This window comes from Oncorhynchus nerka, linkage group LG15 (genome assembly GCF_034236695.1).
Source record: "Oncorhynchus nerka isolate Pitt River linkage group LG15, Oner_Uvic_2.0, whole genome shotgun sequence".
NCBI classification, from domain to species: domain Eukaryota; kingdom Metazoa; phylum Chordata; class Actinopteri; order Salmoniformes; family Salmonidae; genus Oncorhynchus; species Oncorhynchus nerka.
Genome location: NC_088410.1, coordinates 98060818 through 98085817, shown reverse-complemented (window position 1 = coordinate 98085817; position 25000 = coordinate 98060818). Strand labels below are relative to the sequence as shown.

The following is a 25000-nucleotide window of genomic DNA, read 5'->3' as shown; positions in this document are numbered from 1 at the left end:
CTGTCTGTCTTTTCATAAAGCTTCAAGGTAAACCCAGTACTGTAAAGTGGGCCAGTCGTCTTCTCTAATGATGCTTCCAGGCTACCACAGGATTAGTAGACTGACACAGACATAGTAGCAAACAGCAGGAATGGATGGAACCCATTAGAGTATAGAACAGCTGCCAAGCTAATTCAGCTGTTAATGTCATATTAATCTATTTGTGTAACTGTAAATGTGTTTATATTATGTTATGTTTTGTTGTTTTATTTAGTTCAAAGATTTTGTTTCTGTTTTTTGGGATACCAGATAATACCAGATTACCAGGACTCCCTGCAAAACAGTGATGACCTTGTTAATATCAAAGATACCTACAGCACCTTCAGTTTTCAGTAAAGTACTTCAGTAAAGTATTCACACCCCTAGACTTTTTCCACGTTCTGTTGTGTTACAGCCTGAATTTAAAAAGGATTAATGATTTGTCACTGGCCTACACACAATAGCCCATAATGTAAAAGTGGAATTACGTTTTTTCAAAATTTTTACAAATTAATTACAAATGAAAAGCTGAAATGTCTTGAATCAATAAGTATTCAACCACTTTGTTATGGCAAGACTAAATAATAATAAATATCAGTTCAGTTCAGGAGTTCAGTTCAGGAGTAAAAACGTGCTTAACAAGTCATATAGTACATTGCATGGACTCATTCGGTGTACAATAATAGTGCTTTCTTTGACATGCCTCTCTTTACCCCACACATACAATTATCTGTAAGGTCCCTCAGTCGAGCAGTGAATTTCTAACACAGCTTCAACCACAAAGACCAGGGAGGTTTTCCAATGTCTCGCAAAGAAGGGCACCTAGTTGACTATCCTTTTGAGTGATGGTGAAGTTATTATATTACACTTTGGATGGTGTATCAATACACCCAGTCACTACAAAGATACAGGCGTACTTCCTAACTCAGTTTCCGGAGAGGAAGGAAACCGCTCAGGGATTTCACCATGAGGCCAATGGTGACTTTAAAACAGTTACAGAGTTGAATGGATGTGACAGGAGAAAACTGAGGCTGGATCAACAACGTTGCAGTTACTCCATTATACTAACCTAAATGACGGAGTGAAAAGAAGGAAGCCTGTCCAGAATTGTGACGTCGGGAGAGTGATGGGTGTGGAGTCAGACGCAGAGAGCAGAAGGTAGACAGGAAAAAACACTTTAATGTCCTCAAGCACAGTAACAGGGACAAACATGGGTGAAGCCCAAAACACAGGCGCAACAAAACCCAAACCCACTGTTACCAAAACACAGGCGCAACAAACCCCAAACCCACTGTTACCAAAACACAGGCGCAACAAAACCCAAAATGTGGCAAAGCAATTAACGTTTTGTCCTGAATACAAAGTATTATGTTTGGGGCAAATCCAATACATCACATTACTGAGTACCACTCTCCATACTTTAAAGCATAGAGGTGGCTGCGTCATGTTATGGGTATGCTTGTAATCGAACCTGTTGAAACTAGGGGGCACTATTTTCATTTTTGGAAAAATAACGTTCCCAAAGTAAACGGGCTATTTTGTCAGGACAAGATGCTAGAATATGCATATAATTGACGGCTTAGGATAGAAAACACTCTAAAGTTTCCAAAACTATAAAAATATTGTCTGTGAGAATAACAGAACTGATAATGCAGGCGAAAGCCTGAGAAAAATCCAATCAGGAAGTGACTCATGTTTTGAAAGCTCTGCGTTCCGATTTTGAGCAGTGAATGGGCTATCAACCAGATTCCTTTTTCTACGTATTCCCCAAGGTGTCTACAGCATTTTGCCGTAGTTTCACGCCTTTATGTTGAAGAATGAGCGTAAGCGACTACATTGCGTAAGTGTCCGGCTGAGGGCTCTCAGAGTAATTATTGCGTAATAGACAGAGGTAGCTATTTTTCCTCCCGGTCTTACTGAAAATACAGCTGTCCCGGTTGATATATTATCGAATAGATATTTGAAAAACACCTTGAGGATTGATTATAAACAACGTTTGCCATGTTTCTGTCGATATTATGAAGCTAATTTGGAATATTTTTCAGAGTTGTCGTGACCGCAATTTCCGGTCGAATTCTCAGCCCAAACGTGAAGAACTAACAGAGTTATTTCGGCTACAAAAATAATATTTTTGGAAAAAAGGAACATTTGCTATCTAACTGGGAGTCTTGTGAGTGACAACATCCGAAGCTCATCAAAGGTAAACGATTTAATTTGATTGCTTTTCTGATTTTCGTGACCAGGTTGCCTGCTGCTAGCTAGGCATAATGCTATGCTAGGCTATCGATAAACTTACACAAATGCTTGTCTAGCTTTGGCTGTAAAGCATAATTTCAAAATCTGAGATGACAGGGTGATTAACAAAAGGCTAAACTGTGTTTCAATATATTTCACTTGTGATTTCATGAATATGAATATTTTCTAGTAATATTATTTGACTGTGGTGCTATTCAGCGACTGCTGACGAAAATGATCCCGCGACAGGGATGAGTAGCGTCAAGATTAAGGACTGGGGAGTTTTTCAGAATGGAGCTAAACACAGGCAAAATCCTAGTGGAAAACCTAGTTTAGTCTGCTTTCCACCATCCACTGGGAGATTAATTCACCTTCCAACAGGACAATAACCTAAACCACAAGGCCAAATATACACTGGAGTTGCTTACCAAGAAGACAGTGAATGTTCCTGAGTGGCCTAGTTACAGGTTTAAATTAAATCTACTTGGAAATCTATGGCAAGACCTGAAAATGATTGTCGAGCAATTATCAACAACCAATTTCACAGACTATGAAGAATTTTTTTAAAGAATAATGGGCAAATGTTGCACAATCCACGTGTTTTCAAAGCTCTGAGAGACTTACCCAGAGAGACTCACAGCCGTAATCCCTCTCAGACACTGACCCAGAGAAACTCACAGCCGTAATCCCTTTTAGACACTGACCCAGAGAGACTCACAGCCGTAATCCCTCTCAGACACTGACCCAGAGAAACTCACAGCCGTAATCCCCTTTATACACTGACCCAGAGAGACTCACAGCCGTAATCCCTTTTAGACACTGACCCAGAGAGACTCACAGCCGTAATCCCTCAGACACTGACCCAGAGAGACTCACAGCCGTAAACCCTCTCAGACACTGACCCAGAGAGACTCACAGCCGTAATTCCTATCAGACACTGACCCAGAGAGACTCACAGCCATAATCCCTCTCAGACATTGACCCAGAGAGACTCACAGCCGTAATCCCTCTCAGACACTGACCCAGAGAGACTCACAGCCGTAATCCCTCTCAGACACTGACCCAGAGAGACTCACAGCCGTAATCCCTCTTAGACACTGACCCAGAGAGACTCACAGCCGTAATCCCTCTCAGACACTGACCCAGAGAGACTCACAGCCGTAATCCCTCTCAGACACTGACCCAGAGAGACTCACAGCCGTAATCCCTCTTAGACACTGACCCAGAGAGACTCACAGCCGTAATCCCTCTTAGACACTGACCCAGAGAGACTCACAGCCGTAATCACTGCCTACTTATGTAAAAAATATATTTCTGTTTTTCATTTTAGAAAATATCGTTAACATTTCTAAAAACATGTTTTCAAATTGTCACTATATATATATATATATATATATATGGGGTATTGTGTGTAGATAGGTGAGAAGAATTTATTTTTTTAATCCATTTTGAATTCAGGCTGTAACACAACAAAATGTGGAATAAGTCAAAGGGTACGAACACTTTCTGCAGACAATGTAAATAAACTACTGCTTCGGGATCAGTGTCCCGTAAACGGGACGGTTGAGCTATCGTGGGCTAATGCGATTAGCATGAGGTTGTAAGTAACAAGAACATTTCCCAGGACATAGACATATCTGATATTGGCAGAAAGCTTAAATTCTTGTTAATCTAACTGCACTGTCCAATTTACAGTAGCTATTACAGTGAAAGAATACCATGCTGTTGTTTGAGGAGAGAGTGCAGTTTTGAACATGAAACGTTATTAATAAACAAATTAGGCACATTTGGGCAGTCTTGATACAACATTTTGATGTACAATGGTTCATTGGATCAGTCTAAAACTTTGTTCCAGTGTTCTATAACAGTGTTCTGTTCTAGTGTTCTATAACAGTGTTCTGTTCCAGTGATCTATAACAGTGTTCTGTTCCAGTGTTCTGTTCCAGTGTTCTATAACAGTGTTCTGTTCCAGTGTTCTATAGCAATGTTCTATACCAGTGTTCTGTTCCAGTGTTCTATACCAGTGTTCTGTTCCAGTGTTCTATAACAGTGTTCTGTTCCAATGTTCTATAACAGTGTTCTGTTCCAGTGTTCTATTACAGTGTTCTGTTCCAGTGTTTTATAACAGTGTTCTATAACAGTGTTCTGTTCCAGTGTTCTATAACAGTGTTTTGTTCAAGTGTTCTTTTCCAGTGTACTGTTCCAACCCTGCGGTTCTTTCTGTTCTGGAGGCAGAATGTTTGTGGTGTTACTAAGCAACGGGCCTTCAGTGGCAGAATAGAGAATAGCTAGTCTTGGCTCCTGTTACTGAGACTATGTATTCCATCAGTCAGGACATCACAACCAACAGATAGGTCTGTACCAATACATCTACACAGAAAGCCTTGTAGAAGCGTGCACGCACACACACACACACACCCACACACACACACACACACACACACACACACACGGTAAGGTCCACATGCATCATCTAACAAGTAGGAAAACCAATAATAGTCCTGAGTTGTCACTGATGGGTTCTGACTTCTATATTTGAAAATATGAAATATACTTATTCATGTCACTGAGCTGAGAGAGGGGAACGTAGAACGTTTACATTCTGTCAGAACATGTTCTTGTTGAACATCAGGGTTCCTATGGGGAGGAGTTTGGGGCAGAGGTCAGTTTAGATGAAGTGAGGAAGAACCTGTATCACTAATCTTCTGGACAGCAACAGAGGCGTATTGGCTATTCAGATGTGTAGGAGGAGTATAGGAGAAAGGGTTAAATATCAGTGCTTGTGTGAATATGTTATTTTCCTTATGCAGCTGCACTCCTAGTAGCCGGGGACTTTAATGCAGAGAAACTTAAATCCGTTTAACCAAATTTATACCAGCATTACTCCACACACAGAGACGTGAACAAAGCTCTCCCTCGTCCTCCATTTGGCAAATCTGACCATAATAAAATATGTTCCGGGATTCCTCCGATAGCATTGAGGAGCACACCACATCAGTCATTGGCTTCATCAATAAGTGCATTGATGGCGTCGTCCCCATAGTGATTTGTGCGTACATACCCCAACCAGAAGCCATGGATTATAGGCAACATCCACACTGAACTAAAGGGTAGAGCTGCCACTTTCAAAGAGCGGGACTCTAACCCGGGAGCTGCCCAGTGACATGAGCCTACCAGACGAGCTAAACTACTTCTGTGCTCGCTTCGAGGCAAATAACACTGAAACATGCATGAGAGCACCAGCTGTTCCGGAAGACTGTGTGATCACGCTCTCCGCAGCCAATTGGAGTAAGACCTTTAAACAGGTCAACATTCACAAGGCCGCAGGGCCAGACGGATTACCAGGACGTGTACTGCGAGCATGCACTGACCAACTGGCAAGTGTCTTCACTGACATTTTCAACCACTCCATGTCCGAGTCTGTAATACCTACATGTTTCAAGCAGACCACCATAGTCCCTGTGCCTAACAATGCCAAAGTAAACTGTCTAAATGAGTATCGCCCCGTAGCACATCTGTAGCTATGAAATGCTTTGAAAGGCTAGTCAGGGCTCACATCAACACCATCATCCCAGAAACCCTAGTCCCGCTCCAATTCGCCCCAACAGATCCCTGGATGATGCAATCTCTATTGCACTATTGCACAGCTGGATCCATACCGCTCTCTTTATTTATTTTTTCATCCCGTGTACACTGTTTATTATCTGTCTAGTTATTCCTAGTTATACTTGTCGTGTCTTTGGCATCATTAAACTGAAGACTGTTCTTTTATCAAATCAATTCTCTGTAATTATTCTTACCTGATTATTCTAATCATGTCAATGTAGTTAACTAGGAAGACTGGGCACCAAAGAAAATATTCAGATTACTAAGTTATAATTTTCCTAATACAACTTTTGAGATATTTTAATATCTGATCAATTAGTTTTCTAATTAAATAATTATTCTTTGCCTCACGTTAGTCTCACTCCAAACGTAGTAAATTGTTGGTTATCTGCACGAACCCAGTCTTCACTATGAATCATCCATTTATTTATTAACTAACTAAATCACAGAAATGCATAAACAAACAAACAAAGTAGGTATGGTTACAGGGAAATGATAGGGGGATGTGCCCTAGTGGGCTAAACCGGTATGGCGTGAAAGATAAAAGGCAAAGTTGATAATTATAACAATTGAAATGCTAATCCTTTGCACATGAACACTCACTCATTCGAGAATAGTTGCAATCAATATTTACGCTCAGTGTGTCGTGATCTCTGTTGGAATCTTCCTTCTTTCTGTTGGAAATTCATCAGCCTGTCCTTCGTGGTTAGAATGGGTACTTCAGAGTCCCATTCAGAAATGTCCTTATAGAATAGATGTTTCGGCGGTTGTCGGCCTTCGCATTCAATGGTATAGAATTCCTAGCTGCAGACTAGTAATTAGTATCAAAGATTTGCTCTTATTCTGTCGGTATCGATAGTCTCAGAGTTTCAACAACCATTACAACCTTAGCTTATACTCAGGTTTATGGTCTCTACTCAAACCTTAGCCCTCTCAGTTATCGAGGTAAGCTGGTCTAATAGGAAATTCCCAAGGTGGGGGTTATATCCAGAACAGTAGAAAAGAGCTGTTCCATGATGCCAGATCAACGTCTGTGCTCATGGGGTGGGCCTATGACTTAGTTAAACTCCAAAGGGAATTGGAGTTTCCTTCATTAAACAGTTTATAATCACATTACATAATTTCACAAATAGTTTCATCTTTCCTCATTCAATTTATACAACAATTAGATGCAAGCCTCACAACTGAGACTATTAACTGAGACTATTGTATACAGAGTTATGGTAATGTGGTTGTATTGTCTCTCATGACTTTCACAAACATTAAACGAAATGGACCGGTCGCAGATGGATTCTCCCCCTGACCATGTACACATTCTCCAAAACATGGACATTGTTCAGTTCTCAAGTCAAATCAAATCATATGTGACCAATAATGTGTATATGACCAATAAAATTAGATTTGATTAGTACTTGAAGCGCCTTTGGTTACAGCCTCGAGTCTTCTTGGGTATGATGTTACCAGCTTGGCACACCTGTATTTGGGGAGTTTCTCCCATTCTTCTCTGCAGATCCTCTCAAGCTCTGTCAGGTTGGATGGGGGAGCGTCGCTGCACAGCTATTTTCAGGTTTCTCCAGAGATGTTCGATAGGGTTCAAGTCCGGGCTCTGACTGGGCCACTCAAGGACATTCAGAGACTTGTCCCGAAGCCACCCCTGCGTTGTCTTGGCTGTGTGATTTGGGTCGATGTCCTGTTGGAAGGTGAACCTTCACCCCAGTCTGAGGTCCTGAGTGCTCTGGAGCAGGTTTTCATTAAGGACCCCTCTCTACTTTGCTCCATTCATCTTTCCCTCGATCCTAACTAGTTTCCCAGTCCCTGCTGCTGAAAAACATCCCCACAGCATGATGCTGCCACCACCATGCTTCACCTTAGGGATGGTGCCAGGTTTACTCCAGACGTGACACTTTCAGGCCAAAGAGTTCATTCTTGGTTTCATCAGAACAGAGAATCTTGTTTCTCATGGTCTGAGAGTCTTTAGGTGCCTTTTGGCTGTCTAAGCGGGCTGTCATGTGCCTTTTACTGAGGAGTGGCTTCCGTCTGGCCACTCTACCATAAAGACCTGATTGGTGGAGTGTTGCAGAGATGGTTGTCCTTCTGGAAGGTTCTCTCATCTCCACAGAGAAACTTTGTAGCTCTGTCAGAGTGACCATCAGGCTCTTGGTCACCTTCCTGACCAATGCATTTCTACCCCGATTGCTCAGTTGGGCCAGGGAGCCATCTTTAGGAAGAGTCTTGGTGTTTACAAACTTCTTCCATTTAAGAATTATGGAGGCCCCTAGGTTCTTGGGGACCTTCAATGCTGCAGAAGTGTTTTGGTACCCTTCCCCAGATCTGTGCCTCGACACAATCCTGTCTCGGAGCTCTACGGACAATTCCTTTGACCTCATGGCTTGGTTTTTGCTCTGCCATGCACTGTCATCCTTATATAGGCAGGTGTGTGCCTTTACGAATCATGTCCAATCAACAGGTGGACTCCAATCAAGATGTAGAAACATCTCAAGGATGATCAATGGAAACAGGACGCACCTGAGCTCATAGCAAAGGGTCTGAATACTTATGTAAATTAGGTATTTCTGTTTTGATTTTTAGTCATTTGCAAAAATGTCTACAAACCTGTTTTCACTTTGTCATGATGGGGTATTGGAATACCTAGGATAGGATAAAGTAATCCTTCTCACCCCCCCCCCCTTAAAAGATTTAGATGCACTATTGTAAAGTGGCTGTTCCACTGGATGTCATAAGGTGAATGCACCAATTTGTAAGTCGCTCTGGATAAGAGCGTCTGCTAAATGACTTAAATGTAAATGTAATGTATTGTATTGTGTGTATTTTTGTAATACATTTTAGAATAGTTATCATTACTCATTGACTCAGTACTGGTACCCTGTGTATAGAGCCTAGTTATCATTACTCAGTATTGGTACCCTGTGTATAGAGCCTAGTTATCATTACTCAGTACTGGTACCCTTTGTATAGAGCCTAGTTATCATTACTCAGTACTGGTACCCTGTGTATAGAGCCTAGTTATCATTACTCAGTACTGGTACCCTGTGTATATAACCTAGTTATCATTACTCAGTACTGGTACCCTTTGTATAGAGCCTAGTTATCATTACTCAGTACTGGTACCCTGTGTATAGAGCCTAGTTATCATTACTCAGTACTGGTACCCTGTGTATATAACCTAGTTATCATTACTCAGTACTGGTACCCTGTGTATAGAGCCTAGTTATCATTACTCAGTATTGGTACCCTGTGTATAGAGCCTAGTTATCATTACTCAGTACTGGTACCCTTTGTATAGAGCCTAGTTATCATTACTCAGTACTGGTACCCTGTGTATATAACCTAGTTATCATTACTCAGTACTGGTACCCTGTGTATAGAGCCTAGTTATCATTACTCATTGACTCAGTACTGGTACCCTGTGTATAGAGCCTAGTTATCATTACTCAGTACTGGTACCCTTTGTATAGAGCCTAGTTATCATTACTCAGTACTGGTACCCTGTGTATAGAGCCTAGTTATCATTACTCAGTACTGGTACCCTGTGTATAGAGCCAAGTTATCATTACTCAGTACTGGTACCCTGTGTATAGAGCCTAGTTATCATTACTCAGTACTGGTACCCTGTGTATAGAGCCTAGTTATCATTACTCAGAACTGGTACTCTGTGTATAGAGCCTAGTTATCATTACTCAGTACTGGTACCCTGTGTATATAACCTAGTTATCATTACTCATTGACTCAGTACTGGTACCCTGTGTATAGAGCCTAGTTATCATTACTCAGTACTGGTACCCTGTGTATATAACCTAGTTATCATTACTCATTGACTCAGTACTGGTACCCTGTGTATATAACCTAGTTATCATTACTCAGTACTGGTACCCTGTGTATAGAGCCTAGTTATCATTACTCAGTACTGGTACCCTGTGTATATAACCTAGTTATCATTACTCAGTACTGGTACCCTGTGTATAGAGCCTAGTTATCATTACTCATTACTCAGTACTGGTACCCTGTGTATAGAGCCAAGTTATCATTACTCAGTACTGGTACCCTGTGTATAGAGCCTAGTTATCATTACTCAGTACTGGTACCCTGTGTATAGAGCCTAGTTATCATTACTCAGTACTGGTACCCTGTGTATATAACCTAGTTATCATTACTCAGTACTGGTACCCTGTGTATATAACCTAGTTATCATTACTCATTGACTCAGTACTGGTACCCTGTGTATAGAGCCTAGTTATCATTACTCAGTACTGGTACCCTGTGTATAGAGCCTAGTTATCATTACTCAGTACTGGTACCCTGTGTATATAACCTAGTTATCATTACTCATTGACTCAGTACTGGTACCCTGTGTATAGAGCCTAGTTATCATTACTCAGTACTGGTACCCTGTGTATATAACCTAGTTATCATTACTCATTGACTCAGTACTGGTACCCTGTGTATATAACCTAGTTATCATTACTCATTTACTCAGTACTGGTACCCTGTGTATAGAGCCTAGTTATCATTACAAATTTACTCAGTACTGGTACCCTGTGTATAGAGCCTAGTTATCATTACTCAGTACTGGTACCCTGTGTATATAGCCTAGTTAGCATTACTCATTGACTCAGTACTGGTACCCTGTATATATAACCTAGTTATCATTACTCATTGACTCAGTACTGGTACCCTGTGTATATAACCTAGTTATCATTACTCATTTACTCAGTACTGGTACCCTGTGTATATAGCCTAGTTAGCATTACTCATTGACTCAGTACTGGTACCCTGTGTATAGAGCCAAGTTATCATTACTCAGTACTGGTACCCTGTGTATACAGCCAAGTTATCATTACTCAGTACTGGTACCCTGTGTATAGAGCCTAGTTATCATTACTCATTGACTCAGTACTGGTACCCTGTGTATAGAGCCTAGTTATCAGTACTCATTGACTCAGTACTGGTACCCTGTGTATAGAGCCAAGTTATCATTACTCAGTACTGGTACCCTGTGTATAGAGCCTAGTTATCATTACTCATTGACTTAGTACTGGTACCCTGTGTATAGAGCCTAGTTATCATTACTCAGTACTGGTACCCTGTGTATAGAGCCAAGTTATCATTACTCAGTATTGGTACCCTGTGTATAGAGCCTAGTTATCATTACTCATTGACTCAGTACTGGTACCCTGTGTATAGAGCCTAGTTATCAGTACTCATTGACTCAGTACTGGTACCCTGTGTATAGAGCCAAGTTATCATTACTCAGTACTGGTACCCTGTGTATAGAGCCTAGTTATCATTACTCAGTACAGGTACTCTGTGTATAGAGCCTAGTTATCATTACTCAGTACTGGTACCCTGTGTATAGAGCCTAGTTATCATTACTCAGTACTGGTACCCTGTGTATAGAGCCTAGTTATCATTACTCAGTACTGGTACCCTGTGTATAGAGCCTAGTTATCATTACTCAGTACTGGTACTCTGTGTATAGAGCCTAGTTATCATTACTCAGTACTGGTACCCTGTGTATAGAGCCTAGTTATCATTACTCATTGACTCAGTACTGGTACCCTGTGTATAGAGCCTAGTTATCATTACTCAGTACTGGTACCCTGTGTATAGAGCCTAGTTATCATTACTCAGTACTGGTACCCTGTGTATAGAGCCTAGTTATCATTACTCAGTACTGGTACCCTGTGTATAGAGCCTAGTTATCATTACTCAGTACTGGTACTCTGTGTATAGAGCCTAGTTATCATTACTCAGTACTGGTACCCTGTGTATAGAGCCTAGTTATCATTACTCATTGACTCAGTACTGGTACCCTGTGTATAGAGCCTAGTTATCATTACTCAGTACTGGTACCCTGTGTATAGAGCCTAGTTATCATTACTCAGTACTGGTACTCTGTGTATAGAGCCTAGTTATCATTACTCATTGACTCAGTACTGGTACCCTGTGTATAGAGCCTAGTTATCATTACTCATTGACTTAGTACTGGTACCCTGTGTATAGAGCCTAGTTATCATTACTCATTGACTTAGTACTGGTACCCTGTGTATAGAGCCTAGTTATCATTACTCATTGACTTAGTACTGGTACCCTGTGTATAGAGCCTAGTTATCATTACTCATTGACTTAGTACTGGTACCCTGTGTATAGAGCCTAGTTATCATTACTCATTGACTTAGTACTGGTACTCTGTGTATAGAGCCTAGTTATCATTACTCATTGACTCAGTACTGGTACCCTGTGTATAGAGCCTAGTTATCATTACTCATTGACTCAGTACTGGTACCCTGTGTATAGAGCCTAGTTATCATTACTCATTGACTCAGTACTGGTACCCTGTGTATAGAGCCTAGTTATCATTACTCATTGACTCAGTACTGGTACCCTGTGTATAGAGCCTAGTTATCATTACTCAGTACTGGTACCCTGTGTATAGAGCCTAGTTATCATTACTCATTGACTCAGTACTGGTACCCTGTGTATAGAGCCTAGTTATCATTACTCAGTACTGGTACCCTGTGTATAGAGCCTAGTTATCATTACTCAGTACTGGTACCCTGTGTATAGAGCCTAGTTATCATTACTCAGTACTGGTACCCTGTGTATAGAGCCTAGTTATCATTACTCAGTACTGGTACTCTGTGTATAGAGCCTAGTTATCATTACTCAGTACTGGTACCCTGTGTATAGAGCCTAGTTATCATTACTCATTGACTCAGTACTGGTACCCTGTGTATAGAGCCTAGTTATCATTACTCAGTACTGGTACCCTGTGTATAGAGCCTAGTTATCATTACTCAGTACTGGTACTCTGTGTATAGAGCCTAGTTATCATTACTCATTGACTCAGTACTGGTACCCTGTGTATAGAGCCTAGTTATCATTACTCATTGACTTAGTACTGGTACCCTGTGTATAGAGCCTAGTTATCATTACTCATTGACTTAGTACTGGTACCCTGTGTATAGAGCCTAGTTATCATTACTCATTGACTTAGTACTGGTACCCTGTGTATAGAGCCTAGTTATCATTACTCATTGACTTAGTACTGGTACCCTGTGTATAGAGCCTAGTTATCATTACTCATTGACTTAGTACTGGTACTCTGTGTATAGAGCCTAGTTATCATTACTCATTGACTCAGTACTGGTACCCTGTGTATAGAGCCTAGTTATCATTACTCATTGACTCAGTACTGGTACCCTGTGTATAGAGCCTAGTTATCATTACTCATTGACTCAGTACTGGTACCCTGTGTATAGAGCCTAGTTATCATTACTCATTGACTCAGTACTGGTACCCTGTGTATAGAGCCTAGTTATCATTACTCATTGACTCAGTACTGGTACCCTGTGTATAGAGCCTAGTTATAGTTACTGAATGTGTATCTATTATAACGTTCATTATTACATGTTTTACTCTTCTATTATTTCTCTATGTTCTCTCTCTCTGTATTGCTGGAAGGACTGTGAGTCAGCATTTCACTGTTAGTGTACACCAGTTGTTTATGAAACGTGACGAATAATATTTTATTGCATTTTATTTAATTAAGACGTAATCTTTTATCAGGCCATCACTCTCTCTCTCTCCCATCCTCTCATTCAAATTGGAGTGGGTCCAGGGTTTCTGGGATGATGGTGTTGATATGAGCCATGACCAGCCTTTCAAAGCACTTCATGCCTACAAACGTTAGTGCTATGGTTCGATAGTCATTTAGACAGTTTGCTTTGGCATTGTTGGGCACAGGGACTATGGTGGTCTGCTTGAAACATGTTGGTATTACAGACTGGGTCAGGGAGAGGTTGAACATGTCAGTGAAGACACTTGCCAGCTGGTCAGTGCATGCTCTGAATACACATCCTGTTTATCTGTCTGGCCCTGCGGCCTTGTGAATGTTGACCTGTTTAACAGTCTTACTCCAATCGGCTGCGGAGACTGTGATCACACAGTCTTCCGGAACAGCTGGTGCTCTCATGCAGGTTGAAAATGTCGGTGAAGACACATGCTCTGAATACACGCCCTGGTTATCTGTCTGGCCCTGCGGTGAATGTTAACCTGTTTAACCTCTCTGGGGTAGGGGGCAGTGTTTTGACATCCCGATGAAAAGCGTGCCCAAAGTAAACTGCCTGTTACTCAGGCCCAGAAGCTAGGATATTTATATAATTGGTAGATTTGGACGGAAAACACTCAAAAATGTCTAAAACTGTTAAAATAATGTCTGTGAGTATAACAGAACTGATATGGCAGGCGAAACCCCGAGGAAAAACCACCCTCCCCCAAAAAATTCAGCTTACCACTTTTTCAATGGCTATTACTTTAATTATAAGACCAAACCTCCCAGATCACAGTTCCTAGGTCTTCCACTAGATCTCAACAGTTTTTAGAAAGAGTTTCAGGCTGGTTTTTGAAAAAATGACCCAGAAATTGTAGTTTTTCTCCCATTTTGTCTGTAGTGTTTCCAAACGCGTTTGTAAGGGTTTTCCTCCTCTTCGTCTGAAGAGGAGGTGTAGAAAGGATAGGACCAAGATGCAGCGTCGTAAGTGTCCATAATGTATTTAATGAAGACAAAATGAACACTAGAACAAAAACAATAAATGATGACGTGAATTACAAAACCGAAATAGTACCGTGTGGTGAAAAACACAGACACGGAAACAAACACTCACAAACAAACAGTGAAACCCAGGCTACCTAAGTATGATTCTCAATCAGAGACAACTAACGACACCTGCCTCTGATTGAGAACCATACTAGGCCGAAACATAGAAATCCCAGAATCATAGAAAAACAAACATAGACTGCCCACCCCATGTCTGCATGTTAGTCAGTCTATAACATTCTGTGTCTGTCTGCATGTTAGTCAGTCTATAACATTCTGTGTCTGTCTGCATGTTATTCAGTCTATAACATTATGTGTCTGTTTGCATGTTAGTCAGTCTATAACATTCTGTGTCTGTCTGCATGTTAGTCAGTCTATAACATTCTGTGTCTGTCTGCATGTTAGTCAGTCTATAACATTCTGTCTGCATGTTAGTCAGTCTATAACATTCTGTGTCTGTCTGCACGTTAGTCAGTCTATAGCATTCTGTGTCTGCATGTTAGTCAGTCTATAACATTCTGTCTGCATGTTAGTCAGTCTATATCATTCTGTGTCTGTCTGCATGTTAGTCAGTCTATAACATTCTGTGTCTGTCTGCATGTTAGTCAGTCTATAACATTCTGTGTCTGCATGTTAGTCAGTCTATAACATTCTGTGTCTGTCTGCATGTTAGTCAGTCTATAACATTCTGTGTCTGCATGTTAGTCAGTCTATAGCATTCTGTGTCTGTCTGCATGTTAGTCAGTCTATAGCATTCTGTGTCTGTCTGCATGTTAGTCAGTCTATAACATTCTGTGTCTGTCTGCATGTTATTCAGTCTATAACATTCTGTGTCTGCATGTTAGTCAGTCTATAACATTCTGTGTCTGTCTGCATGTTAGTCAGTCTAACATTCTGTGTCTGTCTGTCTGCATGTTAGTCAGTCTATAACATTCTGTGTCTGTCTGTCTGCATGTAAGTCAATTTATAACATTATGTGTCTGTCTGCATGTTAGTCAGTCTATAGCATTCTGTGTCTGCATGTTAGTCAGTCTATAACATTCTGTGTCTGTCTGCATGTTAGTCAGTCTATAGCATTCTGTGTCTGCATGTTAGTCAGTCTATAACATTATGTGTCTGTCTGCATGTTAGTCAGTCTATAACATTATGTGTCTGTCTGCATGTTAGTCAGTCTATAGCATTCTGTGTCTGTCTGCATGTTAGTCAGTCTATAACATTCTGTGTCTGTCTGCATGTTAGTCAGTCTATAGCATTCTGTGTCTGTCTGCATGTTAGTCAGTCTATAACATTCTGTGTATGTCTGCATGTTAGTCAGTCTATAACATTCTGTGTCTGTCTGCATGTTAGTCAGTCTATAGCATTTTGTGTCTGCATGTTAGTGAGTCTATAACATTCTGTGTCTGTCTGCATGTGAGTCAGTCTATAACATTCTGTGTCTGTCTGCATGTTAGTCAGTCTATAGCATTCTGTGTCTGCATGTTAGTCAGTCTATAGCATTCTGTGTCTGCATGTTAGTCAGTCTATAATATTATGTGTCTGCATGTTAGTCAGTCTATAACATTCTATCTGCATGTTAGTCAGTCTATAACATTCTGTGTCTGTCTCCACGTTAGTCAGTCTATAACATTCTGTGTCTGTCTGCATGTTAGTCAGTCTATAACATTCTGTGTCTGTCTGCATGTGAGTCAGTCTATAACATTCTGTGTCTGTCTGCATGTTAGTCAGTCTATAGCATTCTGTGTCTGCATGTTAGTCAGTCTATAACATTATGTGTCTGTCTGCATGTTAGTCAGTCTATAACATTATGTGTATGTCTGCATGTTAGTCAGTCTATAGCATTCTGTGTCTGTCTGCATGTTAGTCAGTCTATAACATTCTATGTCTGTCTGCATGTTAGTCAGTCTATAGCATTCTGTGTCTGTCTGCATGTTATTCAGTCTATAACATTCTGTGTCTGTCTGCATGTTAGTCAGTCTATAGCATTCTGTGTCTGCATGTTAGTCAGTCTATAGCATTCTGTGTCTGTCTGCATGTTAGTCAGTCTATAACATTCTGTGTATGTCTGCATGTTAGTCAGTCTATAACATTCTGTGTCTGTCTGCATGTTAGTCAGTCTATAGCATTCTGTGTCTGCATGTTAGTCAGTCTATAATATTATGTGTCTGCATGTTAGTCAGTCTATAACATTCTATCTGCATGTTAGTCAGTCTATAACATTCTGTGTCTGTCTGCATGTTAGTCAGTCTATAGCATTCTGTGTCTGCATGTTAGTCAGTCTATAACATTCTGTGTCTGTCTGCATGTTAGTCAGTCTATAACATTCTGTGTCTGTCTGCATGTTAGTCAGTCTATAGCATTCTGTGTCTGTCTGCATGTTAGTCAGTCTATAACATTCTGTGTCTGTCTGCATGTTAGTCAGTCTATCTAAACCCTTGGAGCATTACACCAACACAACAACACCAACACAACAACATCAACACAACAACATCAACACAACAACACCACCAACACAACAACACCAACACAACAACAACACCAACACAACAACATCAACACAACAACACCACCAACACAACAACACCAACACCAACACAACAACAACACCAACACAACAACAACACCAACACAACACCAACACCAACACAAACACAACAACACCACCAACACAACAACACCAACACAACAACATCAACACAACCAACACAACAACACCAACACAACAACATCAACACAACAACATCAACACAACAACACCACCAACACAACAACAACACCAACACAACAACATCAACACAACCAACACAACAACAGCAACACAACAACACAACAACATCAACACCAACACCAACACCAACACCAACACCACAACACCAACACAACAACATCAACACAACCAACACAACACCAAAACAACAACATCAACACAACAACACCAACACAACACCAACACAACAACATCAACACAACACCATCAACACAACAACACAACAACAACATCAACACCAACACAACAACACAACAACATCAACACAACAACATCAACACCAACACCACAACACCAACACAACAACACCAACACAACAACATCAACACAACAACAACACCAACACAAACACAACAACACCAACACAACAACATCAACAACACCAACACAACAACAACACCAACACAACAACATCAACACAACAACAACACCAACACAACACCAACACCAACACAACAACATCAACACCAACACAAAAACAACACCAACACCAACACAACAACACCAACACAACAACAACAACATCAACACAACAACACCACAACAACACCAACACAACAACACCAACACCAACACAACAACACCAACACAACAACATCAACACAACAACACCAACACAACAACATCAACACAACAACACCAACACCACAACAACACCAACACAACAACACCAACACAACAACACCAACACCACAACAACACCAACACAACAACATCAACACAACAACAACAACAACACCACAACAACACCAACACAACAACATCAACACAACAACAACACCAACACAACAACACCAACAACACAACAACAATTGAATCAATATGGGTACAAATACTCTGGTCTTCTATCAACGCTAAGATGTGTTTACTTGATATTGTTTTAATGGAGGATCTTCAACGCTAGAGGGCAGTTACCTAACAGACACCAAACCACAAGGTGATTCCTCATAATAACAACCGGAACGGAGCGAATGGAACGGCACCAACCACCTGGGACACCATGTATTTGATGCCATTCCACTGATTCCGCTCTGCAGCCTCTACCACGAGCCCGTCCTCCCAAATGAAGTTGCCACCAACCTCCTGTGATCTCAGCCCATTCATACTGTCGGGCCTGTGATGTAAACTGTCACTTGCATTTGTTTGACAAAACATGTTACGGGTGCGTTTACCCGATGAGAGTGTAATAACATTGATACATATATTTATCCATACCATGTTAATGGTAATATGAAATAGTCTACACAGTCAAAAAGGCCTAGACTACTATTTGAAAACAGAAGAAAAGCTGTAGCTAATGTGTGGTAACTGGTTATAGCTGTAAACAGTGAAAAAAGCCTGGTCCAGATTCATATGCGTTGTATTGCCCACTCACCAATTTAACGAGGCAAGTCAGTCAAGAACAAATTCTTATTTACAATGACGGCCTACCCGTCGGGCTAAACCCTAAGCCAGACGAAGCTGGGCCAATTGTACACCACCCTATGGGACTCCCAATCACATCTGGTTGTGATACAGCCTGGGATTGAACCAGGGTCTGCAGTGATACCTTTGATCACTGAGATACAGTGCCTTAGACCAATATGACCACTCTTAATTTGACCAGTTTTGTTGCTGGAGTAAAAATATCCTGCAGCAATAGGATTTGATTATTAAAATGAAAAAGTGATATTAATGGTAATTTCATTTTTAATAGGCTACAGTAGCCTCTAGTTTAGATGTAAGATCTAGTGGGAGAAAGATAACTGCGGGTTCTCAGTCAATTTAGGTCAATCATGAGGCTGATTTGAATTTCCTGCGGTACAGGAAAATGATGTGCAACAACAGAGCGATCAAATTAACATCGGCACTAGGTGGGAGCTGGGGCTTGGAGCTATTGTGAGCGTTGGCCTTGACTTGAACCAGAATCTGGGCTTAGAGGAGAAATATGGCGATTCTCCTTAAAGCCTAGGAAGCAGCCATTCAACTTGCCATTCACCAGCTTTTCAAGCTTAATATTTTTTTAAATATGTTTGCTACTTACCAAATAATGTTTCACTGAGCAACTATTTTCATTACTGCCATTACGGGGTTAATTACAATGAAATATGAATGCATTGCATGTCGCACGGGAGATCCAACTGATTGGTATAACGTTCATACACTGTTGTAGGTGACCAAATCAATGACCTTTCCTGCTGCTGCATCAGCCGTGTGTGGAAGTAATGAGTGGTGGATTTGGTGCCTGCACAGTTGGTCAAAAACAATACTTAGATATGTGTACACACATCTTGCACCCCACCACCCAGACTCATACTGTGTTTCGAGAGAGAGAGAGAGAGAGAGAGAGAGAGAGAGCTGCCTTTGAGCACATCGTCCATCTGACATATTAGTCTCTCTCTCTCTCTCTCCTTCCCTCCCTCCCTCTCTCTCAACTTTCTGTAAAGACACACTACCTATCTGCAGTATTGAGGGTTTTGCATATAAAACTACATTACTGCTGCTCTTTCTGTCCATGGTTGCATAATCTACAGTACAGGAGTATTTTTCTCGGTAATGTTGTGGTTGTGCAGCTTAGCGGTTGTTGTTTAGAGAAAAGGAGAACGAGAAAAGGGGGAGGAGACTCAGGGGATCTTTCTGTTCCCTTCTATTATTCTCAGTTTAAAACCCACATTATGGATTCAGCATTGAGGGGAAAGGTTGCATCTTACAGTTATAAGCGACCCCCTCCCCCCGTCCATCCCTCTGTCTGTCCGTCCGTCCGTCCGTCCGTCCGTCCCTCCCTCCCTCCCTCCCTCCCTCCCTCCCTCCCTCCGTCCGTCCGTCCGTTTGTCTGTCTGTTTGTCCATCCCTCTGTCTGTCCGTCTGTCCGTCTGTCTGTCTGTCTGTCTGTCTGTCCGTCCCTCCGTCCGTCTGTCTGTCCGTCTGTCTGCCTATGCGTGAGAGCTCTACGTCCTGCTTTAGCTGCATGGACAGACGGACGGACGGATGGACAGACGGTCCTGTACTTTAACAGATCTGTGAAAAGTGTGTGTTTCTCATGTGATGAGATCTTCCATCTACTATTTCAATCAATGTCTGTTCGGGCCTCTGTCCTGCTGTACATGTGAGGACAGACAGTGATATATTCTGACCAGCCAGTGACCCCAGCTGGTCTCAGCCAGCCTCTCACCCAGCGTCTCACCCAGCGTCTCACCCAGCGTCTCAGCCAGCCAGTGACCCCAGCTGGTCTCACCCAGCCTCTCACCCAGCATCTCACCCAGCGTCTCAGCCAGTGACTACAGCTGGTCTCACCCAGCGTCTCAGCCAGCCAGTGACCCCAGCTGGTCTCACCCAGCGTCTCAGCCAGCCAGTGATAACAGCTGTTGGAAGAGACTGGTGAATGGTCACTGGGTTGTTAGATAACAGCTGTTGGAAGAGACTGGTGAATGGTCACTGGGCTTTTAGATAACAGCTTTTGGAAGAGACTGGTGAATGGTCACTGGGCTGTTAGATAACGGCTGTGGGAAGAGACTGGTGAATGGTCACTGGGCTGTTAGATAACAGCTGTTGGAAGAGACTGGTGAATGGTCACTGGGTTGTTAGATAACAGCTGTGGGAAGAGACTGGTGAATGGTCACTGGGCTGTTGGAAGAGACTGGTGAATGGTCACTGGGCTGTTAGATAACGGCTGTTGGAAGAGACTGGTGAATGGTCACTGGGCTGTTAGATAACGGCTGTGGGAAGAGACTGGTGAATGGTCACTGGGCTGTGGGAAGAGACTGGTGAATGGTCACTGGGCTTTTAGATAACAGCTGTTGGAAGAGACTGGTGAATGGTCACTGGGCTGTTAGATAACGGCTGTGGGAAGAGACTGGTGAATGGTCACTGGGCTGTTAGATAACGGCTTTGGGAAGAGACTGGTGAATGGTCACTGGGCTGTGGGAAGAGACTGGTAAATGGTCACTGGGCTGTTAGATAACAGCTGTTGGAAGAGACTGGTGAATGGTCACTGGGCTGTTAGATAACAGCTGTTGGAAGAGACTGGTGAATGGTCACTGGGCTGTTAGATAACAGCTGTTGGAAGAGACTGGTGAATGGTCACTGGGAGGCTAGGATAAAGGCTTTGGGAAGAGACTGGTGAATGGTCACTGGGCTGTTAGATAACAGCTGTGGGAAGAGACTGGTGAATGGTCACTGGGCTGTTAGATAACAGCTGTGGGAAGAGACTGGTGAATGGTCACTGGGCTGTTAGATAACAGCTGTTGGAAGAGACTGGTGAATGGTCACTGGGATGCTAGGATAACGGCTTTGGGAAGAGACTGGTGAATGGTCACTGGGCTGTTAGATAACAGCTGTGGGAAGAGACTTGTGAATGGTCACTGGGCTGTTAGATAACAGCTGTGGGAAGAGACTGGTGAATCGTCCCTGGGAGGCTAGGATAACGGATTTGGGAAGAGACTGGTGAATGATCACTGGGAGGCTAGGATAACGGCTTTGGGAAGAGACTGGTGAATGATCACTGGGAGGCTAGGATAACGGCTTTGGGAAGAGACTGGTGAATGATCACTGGGAGGCTAGGATAACGGCTTTGGGAAGAGACTGGTGAATGGTCCCTGGGCTAGGATAACGGCTTTGGGAAGAGACTGGTGAATGGTCCCTGGGCTAGGATAACGGCTGTGGGAAGAGACTGGTGAATGGTCACTGGGCTAGGATAACGGCTGTGGGAAGAGACTGGTGAATGGTCACTGGGCTAGGATAACGGCTGTGGGAAGAGACTGGTGAATGGTCACTGGGCTAGGATAACGGCTGTGGGAAGAGACTGGTGAATGGTCACTGGGCTAGGATAACGGCTGTGGGAAGAGACTGGTGAATGGTCACTGGGCTGTTAGATAACAGCTGTGGGAAAAGACTGGTGAATGGTCACTGGGCTGTTAGATAACAGCTGTGGGAAGAGACTGGTGAATGGTCACTGGGTTGTGGGAAGAGACTGGTGATTGGTCACTGGGTTGGGGGAAGAGACTGGTGAATGGTCACTGGGCTGTTAGATAACAGCTGTTGGAAGAGACTGGTGAATGGTCCCTGGGCTGTTAGATAACAGCTGTGGGAAGAGACTGGTGAATGGTCCCTGGGCTGTTAGATAACAGCTGTGGGAAGAGACTGGTGAATGGTCCCTGGGCTGTTAGATAACAGCTGTGGGAAGAGACTGGTGAATGGTCCCTGGGCTGTTAGATAACGGCTTTGGGAAGAGACTGGTGAATGGTCACTGGGCTGTTAGATAACAGCTGTGGGAAGAGACTGGTGAATGGTCACTGGGCTGTTAGATAACAGCTGTGGGAAGAGACTGGTGAATGATCACTGGGCTGTTAGATAACAGCTGTGGGAAGAGACTGGTGAATGGTCACTGGGTTGTGGGAAGAGACTGGTGATTGGTCACTGGGTTGGGGGAAGAGACTGGTGATTGGTCACTGGGTTGTGGGAAGAGACTGGTGATTGGTCACTGGGTTGTGGGAAGAGACTGGTGAATGGTCACTGGGTTGTGGGAAGAGACTGGTGATTGGTCACTGGGTTGTACATACAGATGTCGGATCTTAATATGACCATTTTGTCGCAGGAGGAAAAAAAATACATATTGGGGGAAGGCCCTTCAAACCAACCGACCCCATACCATTAAGTATTCCCAAGGCTTACTAGAGCATTGTGAGCTGCAGTAGGGTCTGAGCAGCACGCTTCGGCTCCGAGCATCACGAGTTCGCGCCCAGTACTGGGTAATCGTTTTGATACTTTGCATGAATGGATACTGTGGGTGTAGCCTACAGTCATTATTTAACCGATCCAGAGGCCAACATGCCTCCAAAAAGGCACCTATCTTAGTAGCTAATACTTTCCCAGTAGTTAACTGCCATTTGGGACGTCACATGATAATGCATCCACATTGCACCGAGCACCAGATGTTTGTAGCAACATTGTAACCAACGTAGCAGCCTGGGCAACTAGTGTTAGCAATTCAGTGAACAACTAACCCAAATTGGAAAAATCTGAAATGGTAAACAAGTAACAGAATGTGATTGCTAACCATGTTATTCATCACATACACATGGTTAGCAGATGTTATTGGTCACATACAGATGGTTAGCAGATGTTATTGGTCACATACACATGGTTAGTAGATGTTATTGGTCACATACAGATGGTTAGCAGATGTTATTGGTCACATACACATGGTTAGCAGATGTTATTGGTCACATGGTTAGCAGATGTTATAGGTCACATACACATGGTTAGCAGATGTTATTGGTCACATACACATGGTTAGCAGATGTTATTGGTCACATACAGATGGTTAGCAGATGTTATTGGTCACATACACATGGTTAGTAGATGTTATTGGTCACATACAGATGGTTAGCAGATGTTATTGGTCACATACACATGGTTAGCAGATGTTATTGGTCACATGGTTAGCAGATGTTATAGGTCACATACACATGGTTAGCAGATGTTATTGGTCACATACACATGTTTAGCAGATGTTAATGGTCACATACACATGGTTAGCAGATGTTATTGGTCACATACACATGGTTAGCAGATGTTATTGGTCACATACACATGGTTAGCAGATGTTATAGGTCACATACACATGGTTAGCAGATGTTATTGGTCACATACACATGGTTAGCAGATGTTATTGGTCACATACACATGGTTAGCAGATGTTATTGGTCACATACACATGGTTAGCAGATGTTATTGTCCACATACACATGGTTAGTAGATGTTATTGGTCACATACACATGGTTAGTAGATGTTATTGGTCACATACACATGGTTAGCAGATGTTATTGGTCACATACAGATGGTTAGCAGATGTTATTGGTCACATACACATGGTTAGTAGATGTTATTGGTCACATACACATGGTTAGTAGATGTTAATTGTCACATACACATGGTTAGCAGATGTTATTGGTCACATACACATGGTTAGTAGATGTTATTGGTCACATGGTCAGCAGATGTTATTGGTCACATGGTTAGCAGGTGTTAATGGTCACATGGTTAGCAGATGTTAATGGTCACATACACATGGTTAGCAGATGTTATTGGTCACATACACATGGTTAGTAGATGTTATTGGTCACATACACATGGTTAGTAGATGTTAATGGTCACATACACATGGTTAGCAGATGTTATTGGTCACATACACATGGTTAGTAGATGTTATTGGTCACATGGTTAGTAGATGTTATTAGTCACATGGTTAGCAGATGTTATTGGTCACATGGTTAGCAGATGTTATTGTCCACATACACATGGTTAGCAGATGTTATTGGTCACATACACATGGTAAGCAGATGTTATTGGTCACATACACATGGTCAGCAGATGTTATTGGTCACATACACATGGTTAGCAGATGTTATTGGTCACATGCACATGGTAAGCAGATGTTATTGGTCACATGGTTAGCAGATGTTATTGTCCACATACACATGGTTAGCAGATGTTATTGGTCACATACACATGGTAAGCAGATGTTATTGGTCACATACACATGGTCAGCAGATGTTATTGGTCACATACACATGGTCAGCAGATGTTATTGGTCACATGCACATGGTAAGCAGATGTTATTGGTCACATACACATGGTTAGCAGATGTTATTGGTCACATACAGATGGTTAGCAGATGTTATTGGTCACATACACATGGTTAGCAGATGTTATTGGTCACATACAGATGGTTAGCAGATGTTATTGGTCACATACAGATGGTAAGCAGATGTTATTGGTC

General features: G+C 42.1%; 1 protein-coding gene across 1 annotated transcript in view; it reads right to left on the bottom strand.

The window, feature by feature from the left end:
- LOC115127406 (dedicator of cytokinesis protein 3-like) overlaps positions 1 to 20473 on the bottom strand; it is a 311415-nt gene extending 290942 nt beyond the window's left edge. The window contains 1 exon segment of the mRNA XM_065000744.1: positions 20392 to 20473. Within this exon segment, the coding sequence (XP_064856816.1) occupies positions 20392 to 20473 (82 nt within the window).
- Between the last annotated feature and the right edge of the window lie 4527 nt (positions 20474 to 25000).